Source organism: Aplysia californica, unplaced genomic scaffold, assembly GCF_000002075.1.
Source record: "Aplysia californica isolate F4 #8 unplaced genomic scaffold, AplCal3.0 scaffold00071, whole genome shotgun sequence".
Classification (NCBI taxonomy): Eukaryota; Metazoa; Mollusca; class Gastropoda; order Aplysiida; family Aplysiidae; genus Aplysia; species Aplysia californica.
In genome coordinates, this window is record NW_004797341.1 from 827,406 (window position 1) to 849,964 (window position 22,559).

The 22,559-nt window shown below is 40.8% G+C and overlaps 2 protein-coding genes across 2 annotated transcripts in view; one reads left to right on the forward strand and one right to left on the reverse strand.

Moving 5' to 3' along the window:
- Positions 1-1,947: 1,947 nt before the first annotated feature.
- LOC101857010 (2-methoxy-6-polyprenyl-1,4-benzoquinol methylase, mitochondrial) lies at positions 1,948-18,133 on the reverse strand. Its single transcript, XM_005093869.3, has 8 exons — positions 17,915-18,133; positions 13,287-13,436; positions 11,792-11,898; positions 7,682-7,880; positions 7,251-7,357; positions 4,732-4,820; positions 3,993-4,104; positions 1,948-2,383 (listed from the first exon to the last, which is right to left on the reverse strand). The coding sequence occupies exons 1-8, from the start codon at positions 18,099-18,101 to the stop codon at positions 2,282-2,284; spliced, it is 1,053 nt and encodes a 350-aa protein (XP_005093926.2). The 5' UTR covers positions 18,102-18,133; the 3' UTR covers positions 1,948-2,281.
- A 189-nt stretch (positions 18,134-18,322) lies between these two features.
- The window catches only part of LOC101860007 (HEAT repeat-containing protein 6), a 64,869-nt gene continuing 60,632 nt past the window's right edge, over positions 18,323-22,559 (forward strand). The window contains exon 1 of the mRNA XM_005093882.3: positions 18,323-18,508. Coding sequence (XP_005093939.1) covers positions 18,332-18,508 — 177 coding nt within the window. The 5' untranslated portion in view covers positions 18,323-18,331. The remainder of the gene's footprint in view (positions 18,509-22,559) is intronic.

Below are 22,559 nucleotides of genomic sequence, written 5' to 3' on the forward strand. Positions count from 1 at the left end.
GGGGTCTCGAACTAATTTTTTGTGAGGTGAAAAATATTTTTGACATACCGACGAACACTGCCATTGTTGAAGATAACTAATTTCACTTTTTGTTTTCAGCATAATGATCAGTAATAACAGATACAATGGAATCCTGATAGTCAACTTGCTTAAAGTCAACTCTTGCTTACAGTCAACACCTCACAGAGGTCCCGTTTTTTACCTGCTTTGTTTAAGTAATTTTAAGTAGATCTAGTTGTGTTTCTGATACAGTCAACCGCTTGAGTGTTAAGCTTGCGTAAAGTCAACAATTTGGGGCTAAATCCCAAGATGAATTCATTTAAGAAGAGATATTTCGCCTGAGCTAGTGGTGTACACACCTCCAATTACTTTGTTCTTTCATTATCTATCTCTTGTTTTGGTGACAACTTCAAAATTATACTCCCTGAAATTGAGATTCATCATCATCAATGCCTTTCACCCCTGGCAGGGTATAGGCCACATACAAGCTCCTTCCATTTATCTCAATCCTGGGCCATCCTTCCTAGCTCGTTCCAAGTGAGCTTCATCTCTCTCATGTCCCTTTCCACACACCTCCTCCATGTCTCTCGTGGCCTACCCCTGCCTCGTGCTCCCTGTGGGTTCCATTGCAATGACTGTCTTGTGATGTTTCCGCTGGGTTTTCTGAAGGTGTGTCCCATCCAACGCCACTTTCTTAGTCCTATTTCTACTTCTATAATCCTTTTGTCCTGTCCTTTCCCATAGCTCTTCATTTCTTATTCTATCCTGCCACTTAATTCTTAGGATACTTCTCATACATCTGTTGATGAAAGTCTGGACTTTATTCAGCACTATGTTGTCTTCCAAGTTCCGCAGCCGTAGAGGAGCTCAAACTTGACATTGGAAATAAAGAGTCGAATCTTGGTGTGCACTGAAATGTTGCTTGCTTTCCAGACTTTTGATAATTGCTCGAATGCTGACCTTGCCTTGGCGGTTCTTGCTTTTACATCTGCCTCAATTCCACCTTTACTGTCGATGACACTTTCAAGGTAGGTAAAGGAGTCCACTTCTTCTAGGGGATTTTCTTCCACTGTCACAGCAGGATTTGACACTTTTCCTAGCTTCACTACTTTCGACTTGCCTGGGTGTATACGTAGGCCAACACTCCTTGATAGGCTGTTGAGTTCCTTGATCTTTTCTTGCATCTGAGCATGTGTGTGAGAGAGCAGTGCAAGGTCATCGCAGTTTTAAAGGCTCTCAAGCTATTGAATTTATCGAACTTTGGCGGCTGTTTTCTCACTAAATTTACCTCTGAAATCAGGTGACCCACACCTCCTTCTACCGCAAATATTTCGACTCTTATTCAGCATAGATGAATACCGTTTTCATCAAAAGGAAGGCAAATGGACAGGCTTTAAGATGATATCAATAACTCCTTATCCCTCAAAACTGACGAGCGCCTGATCTCACCATGTCGTGACACCTATTATTTTTTTAGTGCACACATTATTATGTGCATGTGTGTGTGTAGACATGTTTTTCATGAATATTATGCAATGCACATAGAACAATGATTGTTTCACGGATTTGCGAGATATAAAATATGTCGTATTATTTTTATCATTATAAGCGAACAAAGTAATTTTACGAGGGGGGGGGGGGGGGGGGGGGGGTGCAAATGCAAACGAAAGAAAGAGGGGGTCCAAAAAAGTCCCCCAAAAGGTGTAAGATTATATTTGAACAGCCCCTAAAGGTTTGAACTTTTATCCAACAGCTCTATTGATGAGTATGGTATTCATTCAATGTGTAGAAAACTTTTGTTTATTTTAAGATCCTTTTCTGACTTTTAATTTTAGAATATATTATAGTTTTTTTTAACAATAACAAGATCTTTTAAAAGAGAAAACGAATTCCCAATAAAAGAATTCATTTCCGACAACTGTGAACAGACTAGAAGTAGAAGACACATCAGGAAAAAGAAAGCCTTTCTTTATTTATAATTTCTGTGGGAAGTAATCAATGTATCGAAAATTCCATGCCAGCTTCCAGAAACAGAAGTCTTACTCTTACTCCAGCAGTCTGGGTATAACGAAAGTTGCGTCTGCTCTGCATTTTGGTGCTCTCCCTGACACACTCAGACTCTCTGCACGTTGACTGTAAAGACACATATTTCACAGCTTCGCCTTCGTCAAGCCAGCATCGGAGAATGGAAACAGCACAGCAAACACAACAATTGATTCCCACAGCCTTCCCTGACATACACCATGCACGAGATCAGAAAGTCCTTTCGTCCATCTGTCAATCATATCTTGAAGCCTGAATGAATAGCAACAACCCCAAAGGTCAAGTTCTCATATCTCACCATTCGAAATCCTGCGGCTTTGATCATGTTGGCAAAGTCTTTCTGCAAATAAAATGAAGGTGGTGGAAGGCATTCAGTACAAGGACGCAGCCATATCCCAGCAAACGTTAACAAAACTGAAAAGAGATGTACACAAGTAGCAGGTGTATATTTCAAGCTTCTATCCACTGATTCCCTTCCTAGAATCACACGAGGCAAGAATAAATCAGGACTCGTTATGTGGTATCCCACACAACAAGCTCAGATTGGCTTTAACGTTTATTGAAATGTCATAATCTCTACATAGAATAGAATTAACAAGTCTCTGCCAGAGTGTATACAATGTTAAAGCACAAAGAACTTAAATGTAAACTTTTATTATTTGACTAGTTCTTGACTAAATAATTCGATAAACCATATATAGACCTGAATGTGAGCCTCAACCAGATAATCTGAAAATTTTGGGCACACCACACAACCCCCCCCAAATCAGTTCCCCCCCCATAATAGCTTTTGTGGGTGTCATAAAACAGCAGCACTTGTAGAGGTACATGGTGGGGGCATCATTCCCCCCAAAAAAAACCTGCTTTGGTCCTTCAGAAATGTAAAAAAAAGCCAGCAAAATTACAAAACGAAAAAAAAATCAAACACACCCCAAAACAAACAAGGAGCATAATGATTAATGACATAATGGCCTACATTGCTATAATAGGGTTTGATACAATAACACAATAGAATTGGAATGTGAATCCTTCATATATATAGTAATCTAGATAAATCTAGAACTAGATCTAGTAGAACAAGTTAATAGGAATAGGCCTTTCACGAAATCCGCATCCGAACAGAGGGACTCAGCTGAGTCTAATAATTTACACACCTGATGAAATGCACTTTTACCAACATTAACATTACAGCACAACCTATAATGGGGTTTGACACAATAGAATTGGAATATGAATCCTCCATAGAGGTCTATTTATAACGATTTAGATTTATAAATCTAGAACTAGTAGAACATGTGAGTAGGCCTTGAATGAATCTACAACCGAACAATTGGTCAAAAGATGTAATTAAAAACGGCTGCTTGAGCATGAAACTGAAAGTAGATTTACTTTACGTCGTTGTCCTTTTTCGTATTCGTATTTCTACTCATGTTCCGACAATTATGCCGGAAACGCTGACGTCGGCACGAAAAGGAAATTGCAGACAAAGCCGATCGGGGAAAAAGGGGGCGCTGGCGATTTGCCAGGCCTTGCACTTCACACATAGACTAATACAATACAGGTGAGCCTTGTGATAGCATCAGCTGGGTCGCGGGTCGGGTCGCGATAGTCGGATTATAGACGATTGTCTGCTAACACGCAGGTTTACAAATATAATTTTTCTTCTCTAAACGCATGCTTCATCCAGCGAAATCCACAGAAAAACAAAGACAAGAATTTGTAAATGTCTGGGTCTACTTATATAACACAGCAAGGGCTGGTCTAGATTGCAAGATACTTTTACCTCAGGTTCAATAGAAGAAAACCAAACTTTACATTACAAGTAAGTATAACTTTATCTCAGACCACACATCACTACAAGACTCAGTCATGGAAAGTTTAATTTTCTCATTTCTTTTCACTAAATCTACAAAAACGATTATTGTTCTCAGTGACTGAAATGCACCGACCTGGTTGGGAAATCTTCGTATACTCTCCACCAAGTACTGGTAGGACTTCCAGTCACTGGCGATGACCTGGCCCATCACAGGAATCACTTGAAATGAGTAGCTATCATACACACTGAGAAAAAAAAGTAATAAGGTGGTATATGATTTTTGCTACAAATACTTGTGCAAAGTTGAACGTTTCGCTTGATTATGAGTCACCAAACAGTGGGCTGGAGAACAGACAGAAAGCCAAGAGTGGACTGGATAAATATTTCGTACATTACAACATATTAAATACTGAATTCATAAAAATAATGACAAACCAACCTACTTATTTATTAATACACAGAATACCAGCAAAATTTAAAAAAAAAAAAAATGAATTGATAAAATAAAGACAACAAATGTAGGCCCATATATTTAACAAAAAACATAAAATTAAATATTGTTGTAACCAGAAATTGCACCTTGTTTGCACATATTATCTGAATCTCAACAAATCAAGAAAAAAAGAGAGTGAAACATTAGATAGAAATTAGAAAGTCTATAAAAGCATGTTTCATCTGAATTTTCAGAAACCAAAGAGTCATACAATTTACCAATTAATTTACACTAGTGGAGAAAAGAGCTTTCTGAAGATAACATTACCTTTTAGGTTTGAAACTGAAGCCATTGACAAAGGTCAGAGGAACTTTAAAGATATAATAACGAACACTTCAGTGACATTTGCTGCAAGACAGTGCAGGTTAGCCCCACTTACCTGCGCAGTAAAGGGTTTGGCACTTCGCTGAACTCTAAACACATGAATCGCCCCCCTGGCTTCAGCACACGGTACGCTTCATTAATTACCTGCAAAACAGAGAAAAGGGGAAAAAGTCTAACGATGAAATTCACTTTCTTGTCAAGAACTGCTCTTTTTAAAAATCTAGAGTAAAAACTCAGGAGCAAAACATTGTGCACTTGAACTTTAAATTCCATCTCAAATCAAAACAGAGCATACCTTCAGACTTTTTCAAACTAGAAAGTAAATCTCTCTTTTTCAAACAACATTCAGGAAAACTATGGATAATGCCAATATCTATGAGGTTTTAGCAAAAACATTGCAAAATAGTAAACCAGACTATGCAAAAAGACATGTCCAAGTTGAAACAGGACACTCAGAAGGGCTGAAATTATCATCATCTGGAAACAATAACAATCACTCTATCCTTTGTCTCAATACCCATGAAAGGTTTACGACTGAGCTGATGGTTGTTAGCATCCTTATAACCCACTTCTTATCATGCTGGACTACAGTTTGGGTGAACTTGGTTCGAATCTTCAACAAGGCATTTTTTAACTCAGGCTGTTTGAGGAGTTTTCAGCACTCTCCAACATATGCCCATTTAGTATCAGTCCTATCAGAGAAGAAAGTTAAATTTGAAAGTCTTTCTTTTAAATAACCTTACACTTACATGGTCTAATGGGGGTGTGAAAAAATGTTAATAGTATAGTGAAGAAAAGATTACCCCCCCCCCCACCCTACTTCAGAAAATTTGGGCCCTTCAGTGTGCATAATAAACTCGCCCAAAAAAGTCAAGGAACAAATTGTGTTTTTACCTGTCAAAGTTAAACTTCAATATCTCACAAACCTGTTAAGATCAGTCAACCTAACTTGGCACACGCACTGACGACTAGACACACTTTGCCTTTACAGCTAATTTGCCCGCCCCAGCTTCACAGTGATGGCGCAGGGCATTCTGAAACACAGCCGAAAAGCATGAAAAATGGGCTAAATTTCTCTACTTCAGCATCATTGGCACAGGGACTGTTAGCTAAAACTAACCTTGGCTCGTGCTAAACAGATGTCTTAGTTGTGAATACTGCTGACTTACAACCCTTTATAAGCCAGTGTTTTTCAGCTATGTTTCATTACAACACGATGGTCCAACGGCGCTCGCTGCCTGATGTCGACAGAGGACGAGCTCTTACCTGGCTCCAAGATGACTTCACGTTCCCAGTTGTTGCACATCGACTTAGAGGGTCCCCATCAGTCATATAGAGGCAGCAAGAATGATAGCGAGTGACCGGAAGGGTCCAGGACAGGCCTCGACAAGGGCCGCCCTGTTGACCAACGACAGTATCGAGCAGTTCATCGTCATACAGGCCGTGATGTCACAAACCACCACTGCAAACGGCATCAGGGACCAACTACGGGTGACAGCCAGTGTCCACGAGAGGGAGGAGACGGTGAGGAACCGCATCGTTAGAGTCAGGTTCGCTTCTTGTGTCCCTGCCAGGCGCCCAAGGCACACGCCCCCCCCACAAAGCAGCTGGCCGGGCGTGGTCTGCTCGTCATTAACAGTCGACACATTGTCGACGAATCCAGATTCAACCTGCTGCATCCAGACAGGCCAGCCCATGTCTGGAGGCGCCGAAGAGAGCTGTTCTGGTGTGGGGAGGCTCCTCAGCTCACCACAAGACCCCCTGTACCATATACAGGGCAATTTGACCGCGGCAAGGTACAGGGAGGAAATCCTGCGTCCCCTTGATGTTCCTCTCCAGCGGCAGATTGGACCCCAGGCTGTACTGCGGGACAACAACGCCATGCCTGTAGCCCCGAATAGAACCCAATAGAGAACATTTGGGATCACATTGACCGGTGGATAAGGTACAAACACCCTCCTGCACAAAACCTTCAACAACTCTTGGGTTGCCTAGTCCAGGAGTGGCAGAACCTACCGCAACAAGGTCTCCGAGGGCATGTCCTTTCCATGCGTTGACGCTGTACCGAGTGTCTGGTCAAACGGAGTGGCTACACCCACTATTGATAATGTTCATGAAGAACTATGGCTGTTCAGACTTTTGAAATCCGACCAGTGTGACTTAAACTCATTTTACATGAACTTCTCGCTGTTGCTGAAATTTGAAATTGTACACACTTAATCTAGACAGTTCAAAGCATCTTTTTTGAAAAAATGAATAAATTTGGTTAAATTGTTCTTCAGTTATCTTTCTTTGAATTTTTGTTCCTTAACTTTTTTGTGCGAGTTTACTTTTGTGAATTCAACTGTCAAGGAATAAGGTAGTTAAAGTACTCTTATAGTATTGAGCAAAAAGTCTAGTCTTTTTTAGAGCAAGATGTTCAATCATGTTGTGGGTCGAGGCACTTGATAAAAGTGAATTTGACAACAATCCTGTTTCTTTTTTATGTTGATTGTCTTCAGTCTCCCTTTTGGCATGGAAGACCTAAAAAAATAGATATATAAATGAGGATACTGTGCTGGGGTCAAAACATACCTGCTGTACATGGGTGCAGTTACGGATGCCAAAAGCAATAGTGTAGGCATCAAACTCTCCGTCTGAGAAGGGCAAGCTTTCTGCGTTGCCTTGAAACCAGGAAATACCTGGATGGAAAGCAAAGAAAAAGAAAAGATGATTAAAATCAAGAGCTAGCATGAAGAAAAAAAAAGAGGCATCCAAGCGCTGAACCAAATGATAGACATCAATTGAGTGACTGTACTGTAAGGGATTTAGTAACATCAATACAAAGCCTAGATTTTAAAAAAGATCATAACAAGTTCTTAAAGGAGTGCTACTACTGCTACCACTACTGTTACTACTATAACTACTACTATGACTACAACTACAATTATGAACACTACTACTACTACTATTAAATAAAAACAGAATCCGATTCTAAATAAGAGTTTCCTGTCTTTGCGACTGACCAGCATTGTAGCCTAGTTGCAGCAGTTTCTCCCTCCCAACGTCCAGCATGTCCTGGTTGATGTCAGACACAGTCACATGACTGCCGTTCTGGTCGGGTCGCTGAATGTACCTGGATGATGAATTTTTTCTCCTTTCTTCTTCATCAGAGGATGAAGATGAAGACCAATCAGTGGTGTCTTCAGCAGGGTCCATGTAAACCTGTTGAAGATAGGTGATTTTATTGGAATATCTAGCATAAAAGTTGCCATCAATTTTCAAGCTTTCAACTCTATGTGACGACGTATATGTGACAATATAGATAGAGGTAACATAATCTAAAGCACCAGAATTTCTAGTGCTCTGTTTTAAGCATCCAGACTATCATTTGTAGCCACACAGAGAGTTAAAACGTGAAAAAGAAAGGTTTCACAACAGAATGAAATAAAAATTAGAACAGCACATAAACAACCACAAAAATTAAGAAATTAATAAGGGCGAGCGTCCACCTATCCGAAGATTGGATGTTTTAACCCTAAATGTGGGTAATTCAAGAAAAAGTACAGGACATTACATGTAAATTATGGAATTACACACACTATTACCCTGCCAGTGTCAGTATTCGGTTTTGGGGAGACATGCTCTAACATAACACATTTTATATATATATAACATCAAATTAAATGACATTACGCTATATATAAACAAAAAGAAAAAAGAAAAAACAACACATCAGAACAATAACAAGAAAAAATTAACAAACCAACAAATTAAAACACAACAAAGAGGGAAAAATAAAAGAGGAACAGCAATACAAATAGTATGTAATGTACTTATTTATACTTTTCACATGAAAATAACAAATCAACGCAGAGTCAACAAGTGAGAAAGAGAGGCAGTGAAGCTAAAGTGAAAATAAATTTTCATTCTAAATGTAAAGAGGTTTGGTTTCTTTTTTTCTTCTCTTTTTTTAAAGTCGACTTTTATTCCCCGGCGAGGGTACTTTTTTCTTCTTTTTTTGTTTTGGTTGAAAAATGCAAAAATCGCTGTTGTGATTCGTGGACAAAAAATTGCCAAAAATCGCGGCCGCGACAAATGCAGATGCTGGGAATAAAGGTTTTCTTTCTTCAATATCTAATCAAGCATTTCTTTAAAAATAAATTTCAGTTCTGGTAACCCCTACAACACATCCCTTTTCCTCTCTCAGTCTCAGAGACCATGAATGTGTTTGTATATCTTATACTCCGTTGTAGGTGGTACATAGGGTGTTAAAAACTGTTTTAGGGAGTCAGGTGATAGATCATGTAAGCACTTGTAGCAAGTTAAACAGATTTTATATATATATTATGCTCTTTCACCGGGAGCCAGTGTTGTTCTTTTAAAATAGGAGTCACATGATCATGTTTTAGTTTCTTAGTAATTATTTCGGAAGCAATATTTTGTGCTCTTAGTAGTTGTTGTAACAGTTCATCAGGTACACCAGCAAGTAAGGGATTACGGTAATCAAGCCATGACAATATAAGTGAGGTTATTTAAGTTTTGGTGACATATATGGTGATGATAGATATTTTCTAATACTGCCTATTTTCTTCAGTTGGAGATATAGACTTTTACAAAGATTGGATACATGGAATTTCATTGACATATCCTGATCTAGCACTATACCGAAATTTTTTATTTTAGGTGGGGCTGATGTTTCATGGCCGTTGATGTTTATACTGATATTGTCGATTTCATTGCATGCACTGCTACGAAAAAATAATATTTCGATCTTATCCTCATTTAATTTTAATTTGTTCTTGAGTATCCATTTTCTAATATTATTGATACATCTGGCAATTCTATCGATGAGATTGTGTACATTGTCAGTTGTAGTAAATCCATACAGCTGTGTATCGTCTGCATAAAGATGATAATTAAGGGCATATAAAGAAATTATTGATGACAGACTTTGTGTGTACATTGTAAAGGTGACAGGACCAAGGAATGAACCCTGAGGGGCTCCATACTTCAGAGGTAACATATCTGACACATCATTGCCAATTTTCACAGACGTAAATATATTTTCTAGATATGATTTATATTAACCACAATAGAACAGTACCTGATAGTAAAAATGACTCTCCGAATCTCTCTAGTAAAATTTCGTGGTCGATGGTATCGAACGCCACTGAGAAATCAAGTAGAACCAAAACACAGACTTTTTTAGTATCGATTTCATTTAAAACATCTGATGATACCTTTAAAAGAGCTGTTCCCATACTAAGGTTGTTCCATGTCATTAGCCTTTAAATGTTGTTGAACTTGACACAAAACTATTTTCTCCAGGATTTTTGATAAAAAGTTAAGATTAGAAACAGGCCTAAAATTTTCTAGGTCGTTTTCATCAAGACCTTGCTTTTTAAGTAAAGGTTTTACAATGGCTTGTTTGAAAAGATCAGGTACGATTCCAGTGGTGAGTGACATTAATAAAACGAGTAACATATGGTGCGAGATCTTCAATGCACGTAACTAACAATGAAGCGGGTATTGGGTCTAAGTCGAATGTTTTAGCGGGGGACTCTTTGATATTCTTAATGACATCTTTCTCTGATACCACTATAAATTCACTCAATGTTGATTTGTTCATAATTGCAAGATTTTCATCAACAACTATATTTGTATTTACATATAACATATCAGAGTCTAAATTAGTTCTTATTCTTTCAATGTTATCATTGAAAAAGTGCAGAAATTTACGACAAAGTTCTTTATCAGTTCCAGGTGGAAACCGTGTACAATTCTCCCTTCCCAATAATTGATTAGATAACCGAAAAAGTTCCTTGCAGGAGTTTACATTTTGAAATTTGTTAAGATAGAATTGTTTTTTGTTGTTTTCAATCAGGGTGTTGCCAAAACCTGCTTGTTGACGAGGAGGCCGGTCTTTCTAAGCTGTCTCTCCGCTTTCCTTCGTTGTTTTTTGGCCTCTTTGATCTCGAGAGTAAACCACGGAGATGCTGGTCTAGGTGACATCTTACGAGTGACTACGGGAGCATGTTTGTCCAATGCATTAAACAGAACTGAAGAGAACCGATCTACAGCTGTAGAGGGGAAGAGCCTGAAACAGCGATGCATTCTCCCTGATGATCTCCATGCTAGAGTATGGGATGCAGAGGTTACATAGCAACTAGCATCATTAAGTGGATAAGAGTGGCAGGACTTACTGCAAAGAAAAGTAACGCACTCATAAACTCCCTTCAGGAGACAGTAGAGAAAGCCAGTCATTGGATCTGATTGAAGCGAGAGGACGCAGGCTGGAATGAATCCTAAGAGTTGGCAGCAGAGGAAAATAGTTGGACTAGAATAGAGACCTCACATCGGTGAGGGGATTTGGTGCATCGGAACAGCGGTAGAGACTAAGAGCCCTAAACAGCGACGCACTCTCTCCTGATGATCTCAATGCTGGAGTTCGGCTGTTAGCAGTGCATTCGGCTGTTTTAAACTACATACCTACCAGTAGCAGGTGTATGCTATGGACATCCAGGAAAGACAGGACGACAACCCGGAGTGACGGGTGGACATCAGGAAAGACCGAGGATGTCGGAAAAGACCAACGTTGGCAGGGGCAAACTACCCAGGTAAGCACGAGTTAGGTCAATCACTTGAAAAGACAGCCCCAGGATCCAACGAGAGGGGGGAGTAGAGGATGGATCCACAAGGACGGATTCAATGGACAATGACCTAAGCGTGAAAAAGACATAGCAGGAAGAAAGTCAAGAGAACAGCTTAATATGTGAGCAGTGCTACAGAAAGTTCGAATCTTGGTGAGGGCTGAGAGTGCACCAGGGAAAATCTGTTTAAGGAAGAGAAGACAGTGCAGATCGACAGGAGAGAGTGCGTCGCTGTTTCGGGCTCTTCCTTCCTCTCTACAGCTTTTCTGACGCACCGAGCCCCCTCACCGATATGAGGTCTCCATGCTAGTCTGACTGTTGAGTGAAAAGAGAAAAAGGAGCTAAAGTTTCCACTGCCCCGTCCACAGAAAATCATCATAACTGTAAGATAACATAGACATAATACTAAGCATACATCATCACATATGCGGTACAATTGTATGAGGTCATAATTGCTGGTAGAAAACACTGACTATAGCCCACCTGTGCTGTGATGTCACGCGGAAGTTCTATGTCTGCGCTCAAGTCAGAGTCAAGGTCAATGTGAGTAGGACTTCTCACATATTTGAGAAATCTTTGTGCAATATCCCCTGCAAAAAGCAATGATGTATTCATTAGAACTTGTAAGTAATTTACACCTGGTCAACTGTTCAAACAATGAAAAAAGGTACCTATTATTTAAAGAAAATTTCTGTTGCTGATTATACAATTGGCAACAGACCAAACACCATTTGTCATCATTACAATTTTTAAAAGCTCATTCCGTAGGAGTAAAGAAAAATGAAGCAACCAAAACAACATGAGAAGGGCATTAAAAAATGAGGACATCTCTGACAATAACGTTTGTTTTTCACTGGCCTGGATTTTATCTCATGCCATAGTGCATGTGAATAATTAGGCTACTGGGTGCCAGGAAAAGACGGGCACTTCATGTCAAACTTCATTGTATTGACTTTTTCTAGATATATTTGGTGTAGTGAAGTCTCCAACACATTGAGTTTGTTTAAACCCACAAAATGTTCACTTCGCTGTATTGACATTCTCAGAATTTAGAGCATATTTTCTGCATAGCTTTTCATAGAGCAAGGCTCTGGATCTAGATGTCTATATCCAAGATGCATTTGGAGCACAGAATTCAAGACTGATTTGGAGTACTTAGCAAGAACATGTCAATCTAGATCCAGATCTGTTCGGAATAAAGATGTCCATGGAATATTAGTTAATAATGTAGTAAGAAGCCCCATAAGCGTAAAGTTTGTTTAATCCGACAAAACAGAGGTGAAAGCGATATGAAACGGAGAAAGGCGTCTATCAATCAGAATTTACGTTCTGACAGTCAGAATCTGGAGGAAGATCTTGAGCATGCTAGGCCAAGAAAGAATGGACGAACGTTGGCCTTAGCGTGCAAGGCACAGTCCTTTAGTGAAACTAATGTTGATTGGAGATTACGGACACATGACTGCGGTGAATCCAGTGTCATCTGTGAACATTGCAATGCCATAAGAAGGAGAGAAGAGAGAAATACATTCTGCTTAGTATACCTGTACCTCCCGCACCCTTTCAGGAACTAATAAAATGTTACGATGTAACACAGAGCGGCAGCTCTTTCTTACCACACTGTATGTCATACAATAATGCTCTCGCGGTTGCTTCAGTTGGGTGCAGTGAACAAGCTGAACAAGGCTTCAAAATCTGGGGCAAGCTGTACCACAAACATTTTATCTTGTGATTTCCTATCACTAAATTACCATTCGTAGAACGGGTCTGTATCTTATACAGTATAACACAGATAGGTCGGACACAGAAGACAGGAAATCCCGCATCCGTTGAACTGTGCCTGCGGCCACACTTCCCCCACCTTCTTTATCTTTATAAGATATCCCTCGAACTACAGATCCCTCGTACTACTGGGGCCGGTCCAGACAAATTCAAGCTATCTGTGTTATACTATATATATTCAAGCTTCAGAACACTTTACCTGTTCCCCCGGCAACATCCAGCAGTTTTGTCCCAGGCGCAGGGGAGAACCTGTCCATGAACACATCCTTCCACACGCGGTGCAGTCCTCCACTCATCACATCATTCATGAGGTCATAGGTCTTGGCCACATTACTAAATACTTCATGTACTGAAAAAGAAAAAGAAGTTTTGATCAAATATTGTTCATATTTCAATGCACAAGAGATAAAACAATAATTGCGTATTTATATATATATACATATATACATAGCCGCTGTTCAAAATAGGATGCAAAGAAAATTTTTTACTACAGTCGAACCTGCCATGACGGCAACCTGTATAATATGGCCACCTGTACAAACAGCCACTTTCCATTTCCCTCCTTGTTTCTTAAATATAATTTAACTGTGTAAAATGGTCACCTGTCCAACGCGGCTGCGGCCACCTTATTCTATCAACCCACAGTCAAATTTACCTGCCTGAGGTGGCCAGGCGTGGTCACTCATCGCCCCACGCTTTGTCAAAAATTTATTTTTTAATCGGCCCCTCACACAGTGGATGGGCCGTCATAATCCATTCACCTGTCGTTATAGTTAGTCCCTCCAATGAATGTTAACCCAAGTTGACCAATAGGTAACAATAAATTTTCAACTGCTGGTGAGGAAATCGTGATCTGTCATAACCTATGAGCCCCGGCACAACTCATACACAAATCGTATGTGAGGAGACTGGAAACTGTTTTGTTTACCTAATCTGTAGCAAAGTAACGATGACGTTGACGTGAATCTGCAACAGAAGCGTCACTCGTTGTCCGAGTGGAGGCGACCTGCGTGTTTGTTTTATTATGACGCTCTGTCTTTGTCTCACATACATGTATTTAGTTTATTTTACCCTTGAACAAAAATCAACAACAACAACAAAAAAAGCGTACCATAAAAACAAACCAACAAAACAACAATACACCCCCTTCTCATACCACCCAACCCCCCTTTTCAAAAGAAAACAAAAACCCTTTTAAATTAGCCTTACGGCAGTACAATCCAAAGCCTGAGAACTGAGATCAGCCGAGGTTCGAACCTCAGAAGAGAATGGTTTGCTTTCTTCATTTTGATCAGTCCTGCCAAAGACGGCCACCTATGTTATACTGTTATACGGCCACTTTGCTACTTGACAATGGGTGGCTGTTTTACAGAGGTTTGACTGTTAATTCATATCAAACAATATCCTCTATGGACGTCCGTAGAACTTATATATATGAAAAATAATAACTTAAAAAAAAAAAATGTGACTTCATTTTTGGAACTGGCATTAATAAGTTACAAATGCTCAACCCTCGAAACTGTTTTTAATACAACTCTGAAAAAACAACAACTTAATCAGGCAAAGCTCTGAAATAAATCACTTGGTAAGCAATCATTACAAATTTATAGTTTTTATTTGAAGAAAAAAGAAAAAACAAACCTTCAACTCATCACTGTTCCCTAAGAAAAAAGTGAAGTTAACCCCCTTAAATAAGTTCATGCTGAAAGCAGAGATTCATAATTTAATGTTCATGTTACTATCACTGTCACCATTACAAGTATGTCCAGGGGTTCTCGAGGTTCAGAGGTGACAGTGTTTGCCTGTCATTCAATAGATCCTGGGTTCGTATCAGGAAAACGACAGAAAATGTTCTCCTTTCACCTCCTTTCCAGCTCTTTAACAATGTTCTGTCGTCTGCTTTCGTCTCCACTTTCGGCTCCCACCCCCTCACCTCTTTTGCCCCCTCGTCTGGGCTTTTGACTTTTTCTGCAGCTTTTATACTGCTACTCCTTGGCTCTTCTTAAGCCCCGGTTACACGCAATGATAAAATGTATCAGATTCGTTGTATGTGAGAACTGTCTGTTTTATCAAACCGTGCGTTGTCTGTTTACACGTTCCAATCTATCGTAGTTTTCTTTCGATTGAGGAGATTCCTCGTCATAAAGCCACCAGTCTCTTTGCGACAAAAGCTATTTGCCTGCACTCTACGCGAACGTTTCGAGCTTGGGACCTAATGAATGAAAGGCGAACACTGTACCTCTAGTTCACGAGAGCCCCCCTCCCCCCGTACATTTTGATATAGCAGAACAGTGTCTTCTGAAAAGGGTGGCCATACTGTACCGTGTTGTTTGTAGAAAGAGAAACTTTGACTGGCCTGCAGATGTGCAACGCACTGAGCGACCTTGATGCACAACTTCACCATTGACAATCAATTAAATAATAAAATTACTAAAGTTTACATAATTTTGAAATCAAATCAGGTTCCCCGCGAGCTATTCTACTTATTCTGAGACACTGATTCCGAAAATAAAATCAGTCTTAAAATGCAATAATTATTTTAAAAATTTGGCGCTCCAAGTTTAATCATGCGCGGCGGTAAATTTCAAAATGATTCTACGTCACAGCGCGTCTCCCCCAAATCTGAACGTGAGCGCAGGTTAGTCTTCAAGCCATTGTCCAATCGCCTAAATTTTGTATAATTTTATGGTTACACCTAAGGATTTATCGTATGGTCCCTAGATCGTCTAACTTTTGTACAATCTATCGTTACGTGTAACCGGGCCATTACTGCTGTCTTTCAGCCACACCTCTGATTTCATAATAAAGTTAAGATTTCACACCTAGCTTTCTTGGATAAAGGCGAAAAATCTCGAAGGTCCCCTGTGCAAGTTGCCCACGTTAAAGATCCCTTGGTGGTCCAAAATCGATAAGAGTAGGCTTCGGCTGCTACCCGAGCAAAGTTCTAAATTTCATACCAACTGAAAATGTTCAATGAGTCCTGTGCGCTCATACGACCTTATAATGATTTCAAATGCAGTTGCGAGCGCCGTAAAACACTTGAAAAAAAAAAACCCAACAAAAAAACCCTTAAAAGTGTGTCCCAAGAGCATGTGGCTGACTCACTGGCTATGTCAATCATCAGAAGACAGGGGGATGTCTTGGACAGTATCTTTTCAATATTTAAAAAAATGCACACTGGTCTCCATCTAATAGCACGCACCTCGGGTGACAAAAGCATGTTCTTATATTATACAATTTATATATGTACTACTGAGCAATTTCAAAGCGGGGTATTCTAGAAGTTATTTCTGTCGAACCTTATCTTATTGATTGTTGGGAACCACTTAACATTAAAAAAAATTTACCTTCTGTAGTGAGTTGCGTCACTGAACTGATCTCACTCTAGTGTGTGAAGCTTTCCTATGTCGAGTGATTGTGAGCAATGATCTTCTTAATTATTGCAAAACTCTCACACTGTCTGCCAGCCACGCATGGCCGCTCACCGTTTTTCGTAATTGTGCAACTCTACCTCACACCTTGTCTATCCACATACTATTCTCCCTAACAAGCCGAAATTTCAAATATTAAGGGAAGGCATTATTGTGTTTACTGAACTACAATATCGCATTTCATATGATGATTATGATACAACGTTTCGTGATGGACGGTTAGCCTACCCCCAGATTTACACAATTCATCCTTTCTACAAGCTGAGCCCCCTTTCAATGAAAGCCACCTCTATTCTCACCCCGGGTGAGAATAGTGAAGGCGAGTCTTTTGGCTATTCTCACCCGGTGTGCGTTCACCGTAGAGCCTAGATCTAGGCCAACCAATTTTGCGTTCACCCTGAACCACAGAATTCTAGACTGTGATAACGGAAAAATTGTAGAATTCTGTGCCGTGAACAAACGTTCCATTACTACTGTTAGCCTAAAAAAAAGCGTACAATTTTGTCTTTGGGCAGTGGAGAGAGAGAGAGAAAGAGAGGAGTAGCGCGAGAACTTCCGGGCAAAACAAAATGGCGACCCGCGTAGTTCAGCTCGATTCGAAAAGTTAAATAGCTGTAGCATCTTTGTAGACGACCAAATTAATTTACTTTTGTGTTTTAACATCATTTTTAACTTTGTTTTGGTCAATTTGATCGTCCACACCGATAGACAGTATTCAGAAAGAGACAAAGAGAGAGAAGAGGGGAGGAGTAGATCTTGCGAGAACTTCCGGGCAAAACAAAAAGGTGAGCCGCATAGTTCGGCTCGATTCGAAAAGTGAAATAGCCATAGCATCTTTGTAGACGATCAAACTAGCTTACTTTTGTGCTATAACGTAATTTTTTCTGCCATTTTTTCTTTGCTTTTATCCATTTGATCATCCACACCGATAGAAAGTATTCCGAAATTAGGAAAAACAGGTCTTGTTTCACACCGGGTGAGAATAGCCTATGGTGGCAAGTCTCACCCGGGGTGAGAGGTCGATCGTATTTTTATTCTCACCTCGGGTGAGCATAGCCACTTCCTTCAATGAAAGGAATGATCGGAGCATTAACATCAACTTAAAGTCATTGGCCTACTAGATATCTAGATCTAGATCTAGATCTAGATTCTATATTTACACTCTACTGAAAAGGAGCAATAAATCTTGAGAGAAAAGTGACACATGTATGTATGTCATGTGTTTCCAAGTTGCCAAATATATAATAGATGTTAACTTTAGAACTAGAATAGAATCTAGATCTAGATATCTAGATCTAGATCTAGATCTCTATATATATCTAGATCTACATCTTAGATCTATATAGATCTAATATAGATATAGTATAGATTCTAGTCTAGATCTACACCGTTGCACCTTTTTGTTCCTTTTCCTCTTCAGGTACGGACTGAAACCCAAAGTGTGTTTCTGTTTGTCTGTCTTGATCAGTTTCACTTTCTCCATGAGCGCCAGATCCACGCACAGCGAAAAATCGAACTGCATAGCTTTGGCTTTGTCTTGAACGTCGCCGGAGAAAAAGTTGCCTCATCAAGGGCGCAGCCATCTTTTTTTGATTGTCAGGATCGCTCGTTGAATAAATTCTATAAACATAAAAACAAAAGACAATTCAATACTAAATTAGATTTATATTGCAATGATTGACGTTAATCAATTATAAAAATAGTTTAAAAATAATTTTCTATAAAATATTATCTAATCTGAATATTTAATAATGTTTTTGTAAATAAGAAACAAGCGTAAACTCAGCACTCCCTGTTACCGGCTGTAAACAAAATGGCAGCAGTGCGGCACAATATTGATGCCGCAGAGGCTAAGAAGTTTCGTGACGCCCTCACACGATTACGTAGTTTTGTATTTAGAGAGGACGAAAAGACGAAGACAACATTGAGTCTTCTTTTAGACGAATCTATTGCCGTGGACTCTTCTGTATATTCATTTCACAGTGAATATGTAAGTGTTATTTATTGGTGCAAATCAAGTACAAGGCAAGCAGCAATGGAATGTCTATAACTATAATAATAATAGTATTATAGGTTATAGTCCTAGAGTCTAGAGTCTAGATCTAGATCTAGATCTACCAGAGCCACCACTTTCTGTTTACTCATGTATTTGCCTTTGCTGGACTCAAGTGTAAGGGTAGGGGTAGGGTTAGCCCTAATCATACCCCTTTTATTTGAACTCACCAAAAATGTGAATAAAACGCTGGGAAGTGGAAAATTTTCTGGTGATCTTTTGTAGTTCCGTTTGTTAACTCTTGTCCTGCGTCTGTGCTGAGATGCGAATCTTATCAGCAACCGATTACGTCGGACGTTCCGGGCAGGCCGCCGGGGTCACTCAGTGTCTACTGTTGGTGTACAGTGCGCACCGGGAAACATGTGTTTTTGCCATGAGTGCCGTGGGAGTGTGTTTATCGATGATGAAAATAACGCTCTATCTTTCATAGCTTTCTATTTGTAAAAGGGTTACAAACACGTGAATAACCCCCTCCCACAAGCCGATAAGACATTATGAGTAGTTGTGCCCATTCGAATAACCTTTCTCGACACGCTCTTGTTGTTATGAATGACCTGAGGTTCGAAAGGGGATAATATAGGTCAATTTCCTAATGTTTTGCTCTCAAAATGTTCTTTGTACCTGCACAATGGTATTCCTTTCGAACTCCTCATGTCTAAGTGGGTCAATTTCTTCTATAATTTCATTGGACGAACATCTAGAGCTACCAACTTGGCGTCTTTTGAATGAGACGTATGCCTCGATTTCGAACCAACACAGGCGGTTCTAGAAGAAGGCCACAAACGCACACAAACTCGAGCAGACTGACGCACACACACTTGACCTGCGTGAATGGGGTTCCGACGTGGGACCCGAATTTCACGTGAGATGATGCTTGGCGCGCATGCACTAAGCCAGGGGCTAGACTGACTCGGGACCAGAACGCAGGCGAGGTGCTGAAATAGGCTTATCGGGCGACATAAACCCGGCCCCAGCAGGACGAGGGTTAAAGTCCACGATCCATTTGTTTACATCCAGAGAAGAAATCCAGAAGTCACGATTACCAAATAGGCAACACAAAGAACAGGGATGCAGCCTAACTGCAAAACATCAAATTATGGTAAAATTAGGGGGGCAAGCCCCCCTGAAACCCCCCTGCCTCTACTCTTGACTCTTGGAGCCCAAACCTGCGCATAACAATGAATCCAATAACAATTCGGGAGGGGGGGGGGGGGTGGGAACTGTGGGAGCTGCCGAAAAAGCGCCATTCTTTGCTTGAATTTTGATTTTCTGGCTTTAAGGTGTTTCCTTCCTGTCTCATGCTTAGTTCTGTCCTCAACTATTACCTGGCAATTCAGGGTCTCTGGCGTTCAGCTTTGGACTTTAATGAACGAAACTACAAAGTCACCAATTTCCTTAGTCTTTGCCCTTGCCTTAGGCCAATTCTAACATCATCATGCTTGCACATAATGACATCATGGCATTTGTTGAGGATTTATTATGTTTGTGGAGAAATTCAATTCGTAAAGTTCAATGCTTCAAAGAGATAATGGCTCAGTCTAATTAGATCCTCGCTCAATTGTTGTAAGAACTACTGGTGTAATTGAGTTCCAATAAAATCACGTTGTCTGTTCTGTTAGCTCTAGCATTGTGTTCCTAATTTCACGTTGATACAAACGTGACATGGTGGCAGCGGGGTAAATGTTAAAAATAATTAATTTCATGCACTCAAGCCTTTGATAAAAATAACGTAGAGTCAGTTTGCGCATTTTTTTACTTTGTCACGATCTTTGTTAAAGGGAAGGCCAGTTTTGAGTGTCAGAGAAAACGAAAGTAGGCTGCGGACGCCACATGAGAAAATTTGCGGTGATTTTTGGCTGTGCGCAGGAGAATGAAGGCAACCCCAGATCTAGGGCAAGGCTTAGCACGCGATCGGACGAGCGAAGCATGGGACGCAACCTTTGAAATACTGAGCACAACCAGAAGGACTCAGTAGTTATGTATCTTCTTTCAGTCACTGTTCAAGAGCAAGAACACAAAAGTCTGTCTTCTGATGGAGTGTGAGGTGGGCCTTCTCCCCTCCCCCCCCTTCCCAGTCCCCTCGGTCTACTCCACCTCCCCCTACCCCTCCAGCAGACAAACCCCTGCCTATGGAGGAAGACAGCTCCGACCCCCCTCCCCGGCCTGACCCGGGGAGGGGCGGAGTCTGTCACTCCTCCAAATCCCCCACTAGACCGCCGTCCAATCCAGGACGGCAACCTAGAAAACACTCTGCCTCCCCCGCAAGGAGGAGTCAGAGTGCTTCTTCGAAGCCGGGGCCTTTGAGCTCCAAACAAAAACCTAAAAAATCATAATGGCGGTCCTGCAATGGAATGCCGGCGGAATCCGACTTTCCATTGCAGAATTGCAACATTTACAGGCCACACTGTGCCCACGGGTGCCCTGTATTCAAGAAACAAAATTCGCCCCGGCTTCAACCATAGACTTAAGAGGATTTACTGCGTACCATCACATTCACACGGAGAACCAGATTGCTTCCGGTGGTACCACCATCTACACCCCTTGACCTCACTTTTTGTACCCCTGAACTAGTCCCAGATCTTGAGTGGTCTGTGCTGGATGACCGTACGGACCATTTCCCAATTCTCCTAAAAAACAATAGCCTCCAAAACGACCCGATTCCAGAACGCTTCAACTTCAAAAAAGCCGACTGGGACGGGTTTGCCAATCAATGTTCCAAGATTCTTAATCCCAATTTCGACCACAACTACAATAAATTTCACGAAAAGCTCTTAGAAATATGCCACAATCACATTCCAAAAACCCCGGAGGAACAAGATCTGGTTCTCTTGGGAATGTGAGGACGCAGTAAAGAAAAAGAAGGCAGCGTATCGAAAAGCCGTCAACAACACCACCATAGAAAACAAGATAAGTTATTTAAAGGCTCGAGCTGTGGCACGTAGATGCCTCAGGGAGAGCAAAAGACAATCATTCCAAAAATACATCTCCAAAATCAACAGCCAGACACCACTCACCAAGTTTTCCAAATTGCTAAAAAATTCTTAGGTAGACGCACAGACACCATTCGGCACGTCCAGAGGCCGGATGGAACAACAGCTGAAACACAAGTAGACATTGCAAACACAATAGCTACATCTCTAGCCAAAAACTCATCCCAAGCAAACTACAACACCACTTTTCAAAACATCAAAACTAACAGAGAAAAACAACACCTAAACTTCCACTCAAACAACACTGAAACCTACAACGCAGACTTCACAATAGACGAATTAACATCGTGCATCTCGGACCTGGGCGATACAGCCCCGGGACCGGATGACATCCACAACAAGATCATTAGACACTTACCCTCAGAAACACTCACACTTCTATTATACATATACAACGACATGTGGCGGTCGCACTCCTTTCCGGAGTCTTGGCGTCTCGCCACTGTCATTCCAATACCCAAACCAAACAAGGACCACACACACGCATCCAATTACAGACCAATAGCACTAACGAGCTGTCTCTGCAAACTAATTGAAAAAATGATTCACAGGCGACTCATGTGGTTTCTGGAAACGACGGGCTCGCTGAGCGGTCTCCAGTGCGGATTCAGGAAAACTCGATCCACTCTGGATCACCTGGTCCGCCTGGAGACCTTTATACGCGAGACGTTCGCTGAAAGAGGCCACATGATCGCCATCTTTTTTGACCTAGAAAAAGCCTTTGACACAACCTGGAAGTACGGCATTCTTCGAGACCTGCACGCACTCGGCATACGCGGTCACCTCCCTGCTTTCATTGGCAACTTCTTGAAGAACCGTTCCTTCCAGGTTCGTGTCGGATCCTCCCTTTCAGACCCCCACTAACAGGAGGAAGGAGTCCCCCAGGGGAGCATCCTTTCTCCTATCCTATTTGAAATTAAAATAAACTCCATAGTGAAAACCCTCCAGAACAGCATAGACAGCTCGTTATACGTTGACGACTTCTTGATATGCTGCCA